An 18,197-nucleotide genomic window follows, 5' to 3' on the forward strand; every position below is an offset into this window, starting at 1 on the left:
ATTAAAACTTATTTGGTAACGATCAACGGAGAGCTATTGTGAGAAAATGCACCTACTGAAGTAACGTAGTTTTTTAGGAAGCGGTAATTTCTTGCTCAATTTAAAAGACTTCAAGCGCACAGGTTTATGCAACAAAGATGTTTATTTTTTTCATTGTTCTCTTGCAACTTCGAAGATAAATCGAGTCCAATATTTCACAGATTTGTTAGTTGATGCATTTGTTTGGATACACCAAGTCAGAGAATACTGGTCTTTGACAATTACCAAAGGTATACAGTGCCTTTAATACAAGTTTGCATTTTTCTCCCGTCTTTATCCAGGATTACATTTGCTTGAGCGACTACCAAGAAACTTTGTATGAAGTGACGATGCCAAGCACTTCAGATGAGAAAATTTGAAAACATAATCGATCCCTCGACTTCACTTTATTGCAAGCAACATTTCACTTAGCCTGCACATCTGCAGCCTTCACTTAGCTTGCACATCTGACTTCGAGGCCAGAGATCTGCCGTTGAGCCTATGTCAAACCCCGTACATAATAACCTTTCACCTACATTCATTTCACAATGGAGACCCGCAGTCAAATACAAAATAACATCCAAATTTGTACATGTACTGTGGTGCATGCAGATGACTGAAAGTATTAAGCTTTCCATATCTGTGTTTTGATTGGTCCAAGGTGATGTTTGTCAGCTGCACTCACATCACCTCAGACCAATCAAATTCTAGATAAGGAAAGCATATGTCAGTGCACATTTATCCAATAAAAACATTTTACAAAATGAAATCACTTGTCCTGTAAAACCAATACATGTCTTTATCCTTGCGAATAAAGACACGGGACCAGTCGACATTCGGCTCATATGAATGGTCGATAGGTCGATGGTGGCGCACAACAGCAAAATCATTTTGGGGAGAGGGACAGGGGGCTGGGGTTAGGGCCCGAGAGAGACATTAAATAAAATTAAATTTAAATAAAAAGGGTGTACAAAGTGTACAAAAAAAATCTCAAAACAAGTTTAACTGGTTATTGAGGTGTGCTGTAAAAGCTTACAACAGTTTTATTTTCTATATACATGTAAATAAACAATAAATACAAACTAAAACACGACATTATTTTCTACGTCATATTTTTGTATGTTTTTTTACTGATAATATTATGGTACACGCCAAACGTGCTTTCTGATGTTACGGTCTGGAATAGTTTTGACTCAAAGTTACCATTTGTGTCACATTGTATATAGGGAAGTAAAGCAAACTCATGAAAGAACACCTCGTTTTTTCCACATTTTGATGTGAACTAAAATAAATAGGAAATTGGCACCATACATAATAATTGTCCGAATAGGAGTGGGATAGGTGCCGCGATGTGGTTTTCGAGCTTTATGTAAATTGGCCAGTTTTTCTGTTTTGTTTGGAACTTGTTTGTTTTGGAATAAAAGCAGTTTTAAATCTGTCGAAATAAATTTAAATTGAGTGGAATTGTCTTTTCATATTGTATTGTCTTTGTTTAAATTGTTCTAGTCTGATTATATTAAAGCATACATTAATTGGTTGTTGCATTAGTTCTTGTAATAATATGTAAAATACCAGTGTCTTATACAGCATAACTATATATCAATAAGATATTGTGGATCAGTAACCAGACGACAATAAGACGTCAGCGTTCAGTCTGGTGGGATTCGAACCCGCAACCTTGCCGTTGCAAGTCATGCAGTCCAACCACTTGACCACGGTGAAACAAAACACAATTCAAACGGTACGGGTGAAGGGCTTCCATCTGATTGCAACCTCTGTCCCAACAGTCGACTGTCTGTGATTGTTCCTCGATCCCGCCATATGCAAAGTGTCGTCGTTTGAGAGGTGATTCTTCGCCACACTTTACCCTCAATGGGATCGAGGATGGCTTATTCAACCTGAGAAGGAGGTTTTGTGTCCATACTTTCTTGATGTACGTCTGCATACGCCACAACTGTACTGTGATACACCTGGAAGTACATACAACAAAAGTAATTATAATTGGACACTTTCTGACGTTAGGTGGAAGCAGACTTAAAAAAAGAGTATCTGTTATAAACCTTTTTCGCAAATACCCACTGCGCAAGCTCTAAATGTTGATTGAGGTGCATGCTGGTCTATAGCTAGGGATCAAACTAACTTGAGCGCTAGCGGACCACCAGCATACACCTCATTCAACGCCTACAGCGCACGTACCGAGTATTGCGATAAGGTCTATGCTATTCAATAATACATACGTAATTGAAAGAATGGTTATTTTATTAGTCACATTACCACAGTTTGATTTTGATTAATGACATCTTCCTCCTCACTGCGTTCGGTTGGTGCGAGGTTTAACTCTTGGTAAATACTGGACGTGCCCATTAAGTTGGCAACTGTAAAATAAACAACGCATTAAAAACATTAATCATTTGAACACATTCTGAAATAATGGAGTTCTCAACCGGAGACGTTTGGGACGCTAGATGGCGGCAGACACGCAAGATTATAAGCCCATTGTATTTCAAGTTGTGGTCATGCCAAGAACGATTACAGTTGTATGAATGCTGTCGTTTATAAATCTCCCATGCAAAGTGCATTACTCACCGATTCAATCCCCCTCGTACTAAATATTAAATCAATCAATCAAAATCAAAAGGTCATTTGTAGAGCGCCATTTTTGTGAACACTTAAAGGATGCGGGTACTTTTTCAAAATGTCCACAGATTTACATTAAACTTGTACAGGGTTTGAAGATTATGATAGTGGAAAGCTTCCCTTCAAATATTACTAACTAAGGTTGTGTATTTTTTGAGAAATGAGTAAAACAAGTCACAAAATAGTTTTGGTCTCATGAGACCAATATTATTTTAGCATGTAAAATCCCCTTAACCAGTTATGATATTATACCAAAACCATAGCATAACTGGTTAATACGTGTTTACATGCTAAAAACTGAGATGAAAATTATTACTTTTACTCATTTCTCAAAAACTACAGCACCTCAGTAAGTAAATTGTCAAGGGAAGCTTTCTACTATCATAATCTTCAAACTGTGTAATAAGCTTAATGTATATCTGTGGACATTGTGTTTTTTGTTAGGAAAAAGTACATATACCCTTTAACCACAACCTTTCAATACAAGCGCCTTCAACCTACACATCGACAACCCTGGGTTCGAGCATGAGTTCCGATAAAGTAACGGGTTTCAAAAGGAAAGCAATCTTACCGGCTTTGTCCGACGAGGTCGATGCACTTTCGTCATTTATGCCACGCATGAAGCGTACACTTATCCTGCGTTGAAAAAGAATTCTGTAAAAACTTTGGGAATTTTGAATGCAAAAGATAAAAAGACAGAAGATCAAAAAAAAGTATGAAAATACATTGTGACCTACAACTAAGCAAGTTTTGTCTTAAATGAGGGCAAATTTCGATAAACGAGCATGATAACAATAACCGTATCAGTAAGGTTTATCATTTGCAATCGTAACAATCTAGGCCTAGATTTATATCGAGCGCCACCAAGAGGGGTGAAGGGCGAACTCACGTACCTACTTTAATAATCTACTTACTCTTTGACCTCGGCCGATGACTGATCTGCAAAAGTGAAACACACAAATTGATTTAATTGAAACAATAATCCAGCTAGTACACTTATTATTTTAGGGTGATTAAACTTTCCTTCAAGCCGAAAGTGAGAGGCATTTATTAATAGAAATGAAAAGTAATCCTGTCAAACAGAAATACAACAACGTGATTGATTATATTATTTTATGAGTCATATTCAATGCAAGAAAACTATTAATTTATTAAGCTTATTTCCTTTAACCTTTTTAGGTCAAACTTGTCCCAGAGATTCGTCTGATTTATCTTACAATATGATCATGCTGTGTGACAAATCAGAAAAATCTGGGAAAAGTTTGACTCGTACAAATATTTTTGGAAATACTTTAGGCCTAGTCATCTGAAGGATAATTATATTCATTCGTTCAGATACATTTATTTCTATGCTGTCACATACAATAGTACAAAAACGCACGTTTATATCAAATTTAAAGGCAGTGGTAATTATTCTATTAATTAACTATTGGTAATTGTTCGCATAAAACCTTTCTTGGTGACAAGTAATGGGGAGAGGTTGGTGGTATAAAACATTGTGAGAAACAGCTCCCTCTGAAGTGCCATAGTTTTGGAGAAAGAAGTAATTTTCCACCAATTTGATTTCGAGACCTCAAGTTTAGAACTTGAGGTCTCGAAATCAATCATCTCAACGCACACAACTTCATGTGACAAGGGTTATTTTTCTTTCATTATTATCTCGCAAGTTCGGTGACCGATTGAGCTCAAATTTTTACAGGTTTGTTATTTTATACATATGTTGAGACACACCAACTGTGAAAGCTAGTCTTTGACAATTACCAATAGTGTCCACTGCCTTTAAAAAAGCATAATGGGGTATGATGAATTAGGTACACCAATAATAAGCAGCAATTTAAAGAAAACGTTGAGGTATAAAGTTTAGTGAAATGCTTTTGTTCCCTAACCTATGGACAGACAAACATTATTATGGTACAATCAAGGTACGGTAACATGGACGTAGGACAAACAAAGACAAAGACAAGGGACAACAAGGACAGACAAACACAAGTAGGTGTACCAACAATAATATACACAAAAGCAAGCCATCATTAAATTGACTCGTGCTATTAAAGTAATGAACTAAATAGTTATAATGAATAATTATGCATCTGTGATGTTGCTCAGAACAAGCCCCCCCCCCTCCCCCAACAACAAGGACACCCCTGGTCCGAATTGACTCAGGTTCCTGATACCAGTGGGGGCTTGACCCTTCACTGGGTCAAGCTAACCACAAACAGGTCTTAAGGGAGAGAATAGTCAATACAAACTGGGTTGCAATGAGGAATATATGTTTAAACTAGCAGGGCTAAAGCAAATAGACCTTTTCGTAAATACTGGGGCCCGCACGTAAAGCTTGGAATTAGGTGCATTGTGGTCTAGCTGGTGATCAAATTCGATCCATATCTATCCCACAATGCATCCCATTCAACAGTCTGCGCTTGCGCAATGGTATTTGCGAAAAGGTCTATGGTTGACGACATGAGCTCGACCGACTATAAAGCCACGCCACATAATGGAAGAGGAGAAATCATATGCATGCCAAGTAATGTAAATAGGACACAAAGAACAAGCTTGGGGAAAATCACAAAGCAAATAATCAATGGTGATCCAGACAAGAAAAATCTATACAAATGCACAAAAAGGTACAGCAAGAGAAAATCATTATAAGTCATAAACATTTTAATGAATGCAGTTATAACGGTAGCTAGCAGGTAATAGCAAATTAACACAGATTTAAAATTACAATCATCTTGATAATTTAACCTGTACAATCACGGCAAAAAAGAAAAGAAAAAAAGGGACTTACTTTTTCGACGTTTCATTAATCCGATCGTCAGGAAGCTGAAAACAACGAGTGCGCAGAGAACAACACTTACAGCCGATGATCCCAAAATATGGTTAAAAATAAGATTGGTACCAATACCCGGCTTTGTATCTGAAACGAAATATGTTAAATTGTGTCATACAAAAACAAAGTTTAATAAAGAAAATTGAGCGAACCAGGTTCTAAAGGTATTGTATCCTGGAAATGTTTGAAACTTAGTTAATTGAAAGATATCTTTGGGGGAAACTCGTGTAAAATTAATATTTCTTAAAGGGTTTTGATAGCTTATGTACTTCAAGGTGTGGCCATGACATGGAATCCATTGACTGTGAATGATGTATGTATGTAGTATAGTTGGCCTGTAAAAGTTCCAGCTTCATTAGTTGTCAAGTTTTTGAGAAAAAGGTGAAAAACACAGAGCAATGTTTTAGCAGAGTCGCATTAACCCGTTGTTTGTGCTAAACAAAAGTTAAATCATTGTGAAATTTGTTGCTCATTATTTGCTCAAAACCTACAGCACCTCAGCAAGTAGTGTGAAGGGAATATTTCTACCATCAAACTGTTATTCTGTGGACATGTGTGTTTTGTGTCGTACCAAAAGCACCAAAAGCCTTTACGAAAGGCTGAACAAATCGTTGAAATAATGTCAGCATTTACCGATAGTTGCCGCCCTTACGACAAGTGGAAGTGTCGTGGCCGAGCGGTTAAGAGCACCGAATTCAAACTCTGGTGTTTCTGATCAGCAGAGTGTTGGTTTGAATCTCCAGCCGTGACACTTGTGTCCTTAAGCAAGACACTTAACCATTGCTTCGTCCTTCGGATAGGACGTTGGTCCCATGTGTTGTGTAACGCATGTAAAAGAACCCAGTGCACGTTTCGAAAAGAGAAGGGGTTCGCCCCGGTGTTCCTGGCTACTGTGGCTGCTGTATATGCACCGTAGCACCTTGTAAACCATTATAAGGTGCTAAATAATAGGGTCTCAGAATTCATGACTGCAATAACCTATCTTTCTGAAAGTTTGTATATACTCAGCGCCTTGAGTACCTTGTCTGGTAGATACGTGCGCTATATAAGACTTCGATATTATTACTATATTATTATATTATTAAGGTTTACTTATACTTACTTAGTCATTTTAAGGAGGGTTACTTACACATTGCAATGGTTACTTACTTGCATGGGTTACTATACTGTGTTCTGTCAAAATACTCGTGCTCGCTGTGTTTGTTGCTTGCGGTTGTAATAAGGCTGTATAAACGAAATAAAAGTGTATCAAAAACAGACATTCTATCCTTAAAATAATTCAAAACACTCTCATAATTTGAATCAACATATCCGTCCCATGTTCCCTTATTGAATGAACACTTCTCTCACATGCCGTATTCAAGTAATTACTTTCGTTTTGTCACCCATTCGCCAGATCAAATGTTCAAGATTAATTAATTAATGACAAATAATTTATATGAAGGACTTCACATCCATAACAGGACCTCATGGTGCTGAACAAATTAAAACAGCACTATACAAAATAGTGATATAATCAAAGTTTTTAAAGGTGATAACTAAACATTAAAAACTAATCAACGAATGGTTCAGTAATATTAAAACGACAGTAAACAAAATATAAGTATAACACATTAAATCACGATTTTGAAAACAACTGGAAATAATCACAAGAATGAAATGCAACTGTTGATCATACAATGTTAAAATTTGCATTGGGAATACGGATAATAATATTTTTCCCCTTGCACCAGTGTGTGCAAAGCACTGTATACTCATCATATTCTTCCCGCTCACAGTCGCTGCATGTAGTTAGAATCCTATATTTTAGCAGCTCAAAGGTCGGCAGAGGTCGTGGGTTCGAATCCCGCCGAGTTATGTGGTTCCTTTTCACAGAACTCGAAGAAAGTTCCCAGGGGTCGATTTCACAAAGAGTTAAGATTAGTCTTATATCAAGTTAGGACGAGTTAGGATTAGCCGTACGTGTTTCATATCTCCTAAGACTAGTCGTAAGTTGGGACCAGTCCTAACTCTTTGTGAAATCGACCCCAGTTTACAGTGTTTACACACATCGGTGTAAGGGTAAAACTAAATATTATGGATCATACAAGTTATTATAAGATTAGATGTGACATCCAAAAATAAATACTGCAAAATTTTGAGAAATTTATGAGAAACCTTCAAACAAAGCACATCACTAAAGGCCATGTCCCGCTGGCACTACAGGCAACCAGATCCAGGCAATCTCCAAGAGGAAAAGCTTTACTTTTCGATGCTCATTTTGTTTGCCTTGGGAAATGACTCGTGTGCTATCAAAGTGGTTCTTTAAATGCCCAGGGGTCGATTTCACAAAGAGTTAGAACTAGTCCTAACTTAGGACTAGTCCTATGAGATATTAAAAACTCAAGGCTTGTCCTAAGTTAGGACGAGTAACTCGTCTAGGACTAGTCCTATGAGATATTAAAAACTCAAGGCTAGTCCTAAGTTAGGACGAGTAACTCGTCCTATTAGTCGGAATAAGACTAGTCTTATCTCTTTGTGAAATCCACCTCAGTTGGTTGCCCCAAATTTGCCCGCAAAAGTTGCATCGTGTGACAAGTCCCCAATGCTTACCTCTTAGTACTTTCAGTTCAGTCACACTGTATTTGTATTCTTGAGTTGTATTCACTCTACATGTGAACAGACCAGCGTGTCCAAGCCGCACCGTCGGAATCGTCAGAGTACCAGTTTGGTTCTCAAATATGAACTCCCCACTACTGTATGAATAGGAGTGCTTGATGTAAAACCCAGTGCATGATATCACCATCTCGGAGTCTTTCACAAGCCATGCGAGTTCCACGCTGCAAGGCGGGAGTAGAGAGCCAGTGCTACCCGTAACAGTGCACTCCAGAACGGCAGACTCCCCTTCGACAACCTCCATCATCCTCGTAGTTGACACTTTAACTGTCTTTGGAGCTGTAACAAACAACATTAAAATAATAGTACTGATTTATATAGCGCCAAATCCATCAAAAACAATGATCCATATGGCGTTTACATAGGAACATTTAAATGTTATGTTTATTTATTAATTTCTTGTTTACCATGGGGAAACCTTTCAGTAAGAACACTGATTTTCAAAGTTGCCCATATGCATTAAAATATCAATTAATTTGGACAATAATACAGTTACAATAAAAACTCTAGAAAAAAATCAAGTTACACAAACGAAATAAAATTAACAAATTCTGTACCAGCCAGTGCCTGCAAGAAAGGAGTAAAGGCAAACAAAATAAACAATTATACAAAAATCAAACCTTACACATACGCACATGCACAGGGAAAAATCATTATTTGTTGATAACACATTATACTGTCATTTAAAATTGGCTAAAGCTGAAGGCAGAGGACATTTTTTTTAGATGTCTAGTTGGTAAGACGCTGCTCTAGAATTGCAAAGGTCGTGGGTTCGAATCCCACACGCGTAATATGCCTGTGATTTTTGCTTTAAGAACTCGGGAAAGTACTCGGCTTGGATTCGAACCCAAGACCTTTTTCAATCTAGAGCAGATGTTTTACAAACTATATACCACCGAGATTGCCCGGTAGCTAGAAGCAGTTCGAATCCTACATTTTTGACAGAACTCGGGAAAGTACTGAGTATACAGTGCTTACACAAATCAGTGTAAGAGAAAAAGAAAAAAAAATTATCCCCAGAGCAAACATAATTATATCAAAGCATGCAGACTACTTATTACCTTGCAGTGTCACAACAGGGTCTGCTATACACCATTTCGGAACCTTCAATTTAAGTATTTAAAGACACTGGACACTATTGGTAATTGTCAAAGACCAGTCTTCCCATTTGGTGTATCATCAAACCTGTGCAAATTTTAGCTCAATATTGGTTGCCGAAGTTGCGAGATATGAATGCAATAAAAAACACCCGTCACACGAAGTTGTGTGCTTTCAGATGCTTGATTTCGAGACCTCAAAATCTTATTCTGAGGTCTCGGAATCAATTCATGGAAAAAATTACTTCTTTCTTGAAAACTACTTCAGAGGGAGCTCTTTCTCACAATGTTTTATACCATCAACAGCTCCCCATTACTCTTCACTAAGTAAGGTTTTATGCTAATAATTATTTTGAGTAATTACCAACAGTGTCCACTGCCTTTAACACGAGACCCTCACATCGAAGAGGCTACATGTCTCTCGGTCAACCAAGACCTTTGAAACAGACTCCAAGCCTCTTTGTCACGCCATTTTTGAGGTATGGTGGACTATAAAATGTTTAATAGGAGTGCGCTGCTTGGTTTGGGTGTACATATATATACAGACAAAATTACCCAAACCTATAATAATGTAATAGTATAATGTCCACCATATCTCACAATGGCTTTCTGAAGCTCACCAAAGAACCATTCAAAATCCACTCCGTTACTGGTAGAAGAAACGTGTCATCATTGCGGGTCGAATTGCTCTTCGGCACGGCAACAACTTCCACCACACCGAAGGTCGAGATGTCCATCCCCGTGCCTGAACTTATTATTCTCCCTACAAGTCTATCCTAACAAAGTCTTTTAATTTGAGGCTAAACATGACAACGTAGCACATGCATACACTGGTATATTACTGCCAAAAAGCAGTCGAGTGGAGAAGAATGGCGTAAAATGCGGTCAGATCTGGTTGGTGGAGGAAGAATCACGAAAGAACAAAGAGCACTTAGAACCGTGGGATGGAGGCATTCAAACACAATTGCTTTGTAGACGGTTTGGAATGTTGTGCATTCTCCTCTTCCAGCCAGGCTCCTAATGGTTGATACTCATGCCTACATCCCTATACCAGACTGTGAAGGGTACTATAACCTGTGCCCAATTTCATAGAGCTGCTAAGCACAAACAATTTGCTTAGCATAAAATAATTTCTTCCTTGGTAAAAACAGGATTACTCCATTTGTTGCGTATTGCTTGATACTGGTATTCAGCTGTTGTTCGCTTATCCTGAAAATCTCGTGGAAATTTGGTTGGTAATCCTGTTTTTATCAAGGAAGACATTTCATACTAAGCAAATTGTTGGGCATAGCAGTTCTTTGAAATTGGGTCAAGATCTCTATTATACTGACAGTAATTATAATATAGATTATAAAATCACGTTTCATCCACAGGAGTAGGTGACAACGTGCCCCTGATGGCGGCAGTTGATTTGCGTTGATAGCTCGAATCAGTTAAGTGTAGCGCTCACCTGATTGAATGTCAATACAATATACAATACAATACAATGTGTTTTTATATAGCGCCATTTCATTTAGACCACAGCGCTTTAGACGAACAATAGCAATGCAGATAATACAACAAATGAACAATAAAGCAATAAACAGACACTAAGGAAAAAGATGTTTCTGAAGTGCTTTCTTGAAAATAGGCAGTGAAATTGAGGTGCGTACTGTGATGGGAAGATGGTTCCACAGTCCTGGAGCAGCTAAAGAAAATTATTTATATGCAGCGGATTGAAGAGATTTGCTGCTTAGTTTATTTTCAGCAAGACGGGTTTTGTCTGATGCTGAGCGAAGCCCAGCCCTGGTTTGAATGTGAAAAGAAAAACAAGATGAAAGATATGACGGTGCAAGTCCATTTAAGCATTTATACACACGCACCAATATTTAGAATTGAATGCGCTCTTTCACCGGGAGCCAATGTAGCTTTTTGAGAAAAGAAGTTGCATGATCATGTTTAGAAGCACAACATATTAGTTTGGCAGCCCAATTCTGAAGATGTTGAAGTCTATTAATTTGAGTTGAAATGTCCGTCCGTTTCTAAACCCACCAACAGACTGTACACGTCTAACGTGTATTTTGACATAGGACACATAACAATCTTCCATTACAACGTTAAACAAAAAACAAAAACAAAAACAGCAATGAATGATTTGGAATAAAACACAATACAATGTTCCAATACAATGTGTAATACCGTCTGAGGTTGGTCCTTGGTCCAAGCTAAACTCACCTCTTTTTACTATAATAAGTTCAGTCGTATCATACTCGTATCCACCGAACCGGTCATTCACTGCACATGTAAAATTTGCAGCGTCAGTTGTCCGTACATCATGTATTGTTAAGCTTCCGGTTTCTTCATCAAATGTAATCTCTCTTGATTCATTATACGGTCTTCCCTCTAAACAAGATGCAATGGTTGAGCCATCCACGAGCCATTCGAGACGAACATCGTCACTGCATGGTGGAACTAACGCACCATCACCACGGGTCACATTGCAGCTCAGCACGGCGTCGTCTCCCTCAACAACTTCAACCTTATCGGTGGTCGACACGTTGATACCTTATTGAACACAACAAGTGAAATAAAATGATAAGTAACAGATATCAAATTAAAAAACTTAAATAAAATATCTGGTAAAAAAAAAAAATAATAATAGAATCGTCTGCTCAGAATTATATGGTTAACAAAGAAATTTCATATTAATTGCACTGATGAAAAGGTCATTAAATGAAAAGTGCGTACAAATTAAAAACTTCAAAAATCCAAATCATTAATTAAATGTTTGACTTAAAACATTTTTTGTTTGCCAAATAAATGTTTTGAAGACCAATCTTGACAAAAAAAAAACAAAATTTACAAGATGCTCCATATTATGCAACAGTAATTTGAAATAAATCATTCAGATTGCACTAATGACTTGATAGTTCTGAGCAGACGAAATTGTATTTCTCAATGAATAATTTACAGATTTCATGAAACTTCCACAAATTACTTTTGACGTTCAGAAGATGCAGTAAATGTTTTTAAAGGGGGTGTGTATCGTTAGGTAATCACTCTTAAAATGTATGGAAGTAAAAAATGTTGGTTGAAAGCCTTCAGCAGCAGCTTCGGTTGTTCAAAACATTTTAGGAAACATTTCACTTCGAAGCAATGTGTTATGTAAAAATATATCAGTTTACATGCCCCCCAAAATTAAATCTGAAAAGCGTTACTGTCAAAACGCTTCTCGGATCGTGTAATCCTAACATGGACTATTCTACCTGCGTGTACCTACTCGCTCCGGAGTTGCAGCAATAACGCAAAAACGCGATCATTATTTGAAATGAGATTTTAACTTGTTAATTTATTGTACACATCCACATCTACCTTTATAGAATTGAAACGAACGGACGGCTCCAAAACCAACCTTTGGCAGTGGACACTATTGGTAATTACTCAACATAATGGTGAGCATAAAACCTTACTTGGTAACGAGTAATATGGAGAGGTTGGTTGTATAAAACACTGTGAGAAACGGCTTCCTTTGAAGTGACGTAGTTTTCGAGAAAGAAGTAATTTTTAACGAATTGGATTTCGAAACCTCAGATTTAGAATTTGAAGTCTCAAAATCAAGCATCTGAAGGCACACAACTTCGTGTACAAGTGTGTTTTTTCTTTCATTATTTTCTCGCAACTTCGACGACCAATTGAACTTAAATGTTCACAGGTTCGTTATTTTATGCACATGTTGAGATACACAAAGTGAGAAGACTGGTATTATACATAAACCAATAATGTCCAGAGTCGTTAATAAATATATACTAATTGATTTATTCTAAAGAAAGTATTAAGATTACTTACCATTACACCAACACACCAAAGTACCCACATCAAGTAATAAACAAACCAGGAGAAAGTAGCTCATAATGTTTACCTCATTCATATAAAACCTAAATCTTGCACCGTTCATAGGTCCAGTACACCAACATGAACATTGAACAATCCAAACAAATCAAAGAAACGCTTATTTGACTACAAACTAGGCAAGCTTTTGCAAGTTTGCTTTTCCTTGAAACTTTTTCAGTATTGTCGTTTACAACATGAAGATGACAGTGCGCCCAGCAAAGTTTTCCAACCAGCGTGTTTCAAATGTGAGTATTTTAAGGTTCTTGTTCGGATGGCCCCATCCTAAATATCTAGGTTCTCATAACTAAGACACGTGGAAACTGCGAGTAGCAACTTGCTTTTACATGTCACATCATGTTTCACTTCGTGTGAGAGCCTCAAAGCGAAAGAAGATTTTGGTCTTGTTATTAGTTGCTCTTGAATATTTTGCAGTTTCTGTTTTAAAGGCACTGGACACCTTTGCTAATTGTCAAAGAATAACAAACCTGTGAAAATTTGGACTCAATTGGATCAGTTGAGTTTTTGCGAGAGAATAATAAAAGAAAAAACACCTTTGTCGCACAAGTTGTGCTTTCAGATGCTTGAATTCGAGACGTCAGCTGAGGTCTCGAATTCAATTCAATTATTTAAAGGCAGTGGACAATGTTGGTAATTGCCAAGACTATAGCCTTCACAGTTGGTGTATATCAACATATGCATGAAATAACAAACCTGTGAAAATTTGTGCTCAATCGCTCATCGAAAAAAACACCCTTGTCACACGAAGGTGTGTGCGTTTAAATGGTTGATTTCGAGACCTCAAGTTCTAAATCTGAGGTCTCGAAATCAAATTCGTGGACAATTACTTCTTTCTCGAAAACTATGGCACTTCAGAGGGTGCCGTTTCTCACAATGTTTTATACCATCAACCTCTCCCTATTACTCGTCATCAAGAGAGGTTTTATGCTAATAATTATTTTGAGTTATTAAAAGGCAGTGTCCACTGCCTTTAAGTGAGAATAAACTCTTTCTCAAAGACTACGTTACTGCAGAGGGAGCAGTTTCTCAAAATGTGTTATTCTAACAACACCTCACCATTGCTCGTTACCAAGTAGGGTTTTATGCTAACAATTATTTTGAGTAATTACCAATAGTGTCCAGTGCCTTTAAAGTATAAACTGCGAAGTGAAACTGAATGTGAACAATATTGTCATGAGGTAAAGACAAAGTACTTATTTGCATGACCTTCCTAAGACATTATGCAAATGGTTTCCTTTTCGATGAATGAAGTAATTTCAAAATGGGTGTTTTGTTGGTTTTCATACAATTTAATTTGTTTTTCAAGGAATTGTGATTTGTTTTTGCTGCAAATTGCCATATGGAAACACAGCATTGCTTTAACTGTACGCTCTATTCTAACATCAACATGAGCTTTTCTTTGTGAAAGTCACCTTATGTATACCGGTTCAGTAACACACACACACAGGCTCCGATAACGAGAACGAAAACGAGAACGATAAAATTGCAAGCTCTCGATTGGTTGAATTAGCGTGGGCAAATTCTGCGTGGAGCAATAGACCTTATGCATTGACGTCATCCAGCGGCCATCTTAGTGAAAAAACGGTGACGAAACAATCGAAACGCACAGATTTGTACGCGCGGCGCACAGGACTGGCCAATGAACAACCTCCTTTTGACCTCTAGGTGAAGGCGCCCTACTGAAATGACGTTATGTGCATAAGGTCTATTCAACCAATCGAGGGCGTGCATTTTTATCAGTCTCGTTATCGGGGCCTGTGTGACCGGTCCTTTGCTTACCTCTTTTAACTGTGAGTTCTGTCGATACCATTCCTACAGCTCCAAACAAACGGTTGTATATAAAACAGGCAAAAACACCACTATCTGAGACCAATGTATCAGGTATTGTTAGATTGCCGGTTTCTGAACCAAATCTGTGAGAAGGTCGAATATAACTATTACCATACTGATGGCAGAAAGCAAGCGAAGTACTGTTGTAATCCAATTTAAACCAAGCGATGGTATTAACTGTTTTGCATCCGAGCTGGATAAACTCGAAGTCCGTAGAATTACACCAAAGCACTGCATCTTCTCCTTCGATGACGACCACTTGTTGATTGGTCGACACACTAGTTCCTGCCAATAATTTCATTACAATACTTGTTGAGATATACATTTATAAAGATAGATATTTACTATAGTTAGGTGAGATTTGCGGTAGCACTATGTGTAAAATCTCTTTTGAATAGTGATGGTTCTGAAAAGAACCGGCGGCAGACATCTCCCACCATACACAGTTTCAAATCCCATACTTTGATCTTTACTTATTATATATCTATCTCTCTACAATAATCTTTATTAGATCCCAAAAAGGGTAATTCAAATGCTCGCATACAGCCTCTATCTGTCTATCTATCTATCTAGCCTATGTCGCTCCACTGCAGAAAGAAGGCCTCTTCATCATCATTCCACCTCGATCTTTCCATGACGCATCCATGTGACGGTTCCGAATTCTGTGATGTCGTCCATCCAACGCCTGCTTGCTTGGTCCTGCCTCTACGTCTCGTATGTGTTCGTGGGGTCCATTCCGCAATGCAATGTGTCCATCTTAGTGTTGATGAAGGTTAGTTGCCTACTCTACCGCACTGGCAAGATGAATTGATAGAGGCTGGATGGACTCCTGCTCGATCTAAAGGAGCTCTATAAAGCCATTGGACCCTTTCGGTAAACAGTATTGTCCAAGGCCCACACTTCGTGTATCACAACTTCTATATCAAATAACAAACCTGTGAAAATTTAGACTTAATCGGTCATCGGCGTCGGGAGAAAATAACGTGTCATGACATGTGTTTAAAATAAATCCGTAATTCTCGTTAACGAGAATTGATATTGTTTTACTGTTTTCTCAAAAAGTAAAGCATTTCATGGAATAATATTTCAAGAGAAGTGTTTCACCACTACCTTCTGTAAACCCTGTAAGTTATTTGTAAATCTGTGATATTTTTTTTTTCTGTACCGAAAGGGTCCAATGGCTTTAAGTCAGATCTTGGTTTTACTTCTGACAGCACATTACTTATTCATGTTTTACTTAAAGGAACGTTACAGAATTGATAAGAAACAAAAATCGTGAAGATCACAGATTTACATAAAACTTACACGGTCTAATGATGATGATAGTAGAAAACATCCCTTGAAATGTTTCTGTCTGAAATTTCATATTTAAAGGAACGTTACAGAATTGGTATGAAACAAAAACCGTGAAGATCACAGATTTACATAAAACTTACACGGTCTAATTATGATGATGATAGTAGAAAAAATCCCTTGAAATCTGTCTGAAATGTCATAATTTAATGGGAAACAAATAATCTCATTTCGCGTTTGGAGTTTATCGCTCAGTGAGCGTTTTATTCATTTTTGTTTCGGCAACACTGTAGTTTCAAAAATTGAAATCGTTTTTTTACTATTCTCTCGTGACCCAGATGGCCGATCGATCTCGAACTTCTACAGGTTTGTCAGTTTATGTATACATGGTGGATTACATAAAGTGCGTTCACTGCTAGCAAACCAATTCTGTAATTTTCCTTTAAACCATGGAAACTTTAAAAATTAATCTCTGACAAGCATAGAGAGAACACTGGTTGCGCGTCTGCTTAGTTCACAACTCAATGGCGTTTTACACGGCGAATGTCTACTTTTTATTTCGATATTGGACATTGCACATTTAAATAGGTTTGTATACAGCAATGCCTAAAGTCCAAAATAATGAAAAGTAGACAACCGTAGGCAAATGTCCAATATCGACATAGCTAAGTAGATATTCGCTGTACAAACGTATGTGAATGTCCAATGTGCAATATAAAACAACTTTACTGTCATAATTAATAATAGTAATAATAATAATAATATCGAAGTCTTATATAGCGCACGTATCTACCAAACAAGGTACTCAAGGCGCTGAGTATATACAAACTTTCTGAAAGATAGGTTATTGCAGTGATGAATTCTGAGACCCAATTATTTAGTACCTTATAAGGGTTTACAAGGTGCTACGGCGCATTAAGCAGCCACAAACCAGGAACACCGGGCGAACCCCTTCTCGTTTCGATAAGTGCACTGGGTTCTTTTACATGCGTTACACAACACATGGGACCAACTGCTTTACGTCCCATCCGAAGGACGAAGCAATGGTTAAGTGTCTTGCTCAAGGACACAGTGTCACGGCTGGGGATTTGAACCCACACTCTGCTGATCAGAAACACCAGAGTTTGAATTCGGTGCTCTTAACATGAATAAACTTTGTGATGTGTTCGCATTAATTTGTCCTGCCCCCGTCATTTTCTCTGCCGTTGTCCCCGACATTGGTGACCCAAAACTACATTCCTGACATTGTTTCAGTTATACAGTTATTATAAACAACAAGCAAACCCAGATTTGTTATTGCACTTTTATGTTTTGTTTAAAAAGAAATTAAACTTTGAATCCTCTTCATAATCAAACCGTTATCAACATCAATACACAGATCAGTCTAGTTTGGTTTTGGTTTTTAAACAAATTTAAAGATATTACAGAATTGGTTGCTGTAACAGTTACTGGCAGTGTAAGCACTTTATGTAATCTATACATAAACTGACAAGCCTGTAGAAGTTTGAGATCAATCAGCCATCTTGGTCACGAGAAAATAGTGGGAAAACCGATCACTCGTTATTTTTGCATTACACAACACATCTTACCTTTGGCACAGCACAACTTGTTCATCAAAAAGGTGACAAAAAGTATGATTAAGATGTTCATCGTGAATGTGTAGATCACAATTAATCATGTATTTAGCCGATACTCTATTTTATAAAGTCGTTTATAAATACGAGCAATCTGTGCAACTGAAAGTAAAAACACCTGGCCCTAACTTTTATATAATGTTTTAAAAGGGTTTTATTTCCTTGTAGTTGTCAAATAGAAACGTGTTATATGAAAATGTGACAGCCGAGACCTGAATTTTGCATCTGACTTTCATTTGGGGCTATAAATATACTTCAAGGTACACTATTAAGGCTATGTTGGGTAACACTTATTAACAGAGTTATGCTACACTT

The 18,197-nt window shown here is 37.5% G+C and overlaps 2 protein-coding genes across 10 annotated transcripts in view; one reads left to right on the top strand and one right to left on the bottom strand.

Moving 5' to 3' along the window:
* The window catches only part of LOC139951544 (uncharacterized), a 35,776-nt gene extending 33,895 nt beyond the window's left edge, over positions 1–1,881 (top strand). For 4 of the 8 annotated variants that reach the window (XM_071950482.1, XM_071950483.1, XM_071950480.1 and 1 more), the window contains exon 22: positions 321–1,879. In XM_071950482.1, coding sequence (XP_071806583.1) covers positions 321–398 — 78 coding nt within the window. In that variant the 3' untranslated portion in view covers positions 399–1,879. Of the gene's footprint in view, positions 1–320 lie in introns of all 8 variants that reach the window. The other 4 variants (XM_071950479.1, XM_071950478.1, XM_071950484.1 and 1 more) reach the window with 3 other exon arrangements.
* LOC139951546 (titin-like) lies at positions 1,850–17,948 on the bottom strand. Of its 2 annotated transcripts, XM_071950485.1 has the most exons (10): positions 17,838–17,948; positions 14,905–15,240; positions 11,452–11,781; positions 8,078–8,419; positions 6,635–6,709; positions 5,444–5,572; positions 3,570–3,594; positions 3,227–3,291; positions 2,293–2,393; positions 1,850–1,988 (listed from the first exon to the last, which is right to left on the bottom strand). In XM_071950485.1, exons 1-10 carry the CDS (start codon positions 17,896–17,898, stop codon positions 1,908–1,910), a joined length of 1,545 nt encoding a protein of 514 aa, XP_071806586.1. In that variant the 5' UTR covers positions 17,899–17,948; the 3' UTR covers positions 1,850–1,907. The 2 variants fall into 2 exon arrangements, with proteins under 2 accessions (XP_071806586.1, XP_071806587.1); XM_071950486.1 differs by lacking the exons at positions 14,905–15,240; positions 17,838–17,948 and adding an exon at positions 13,063–13,402.
* Positions 17,949–18,197: the final 249 nt, after the last annotated feature.

Source organism: Asterias amurensis, chromosome 19 (genome assembly GCF_032118995.1).
Source record: "Asterias amurensis chromosome 19, ASM3211899v1".
Lineage (NCBI taxonomy): Eukaryota > Metazoa > Echinodermata > Asteroidea > Forcipulatida > Asteriidae > Asterias > Asterias amurensis.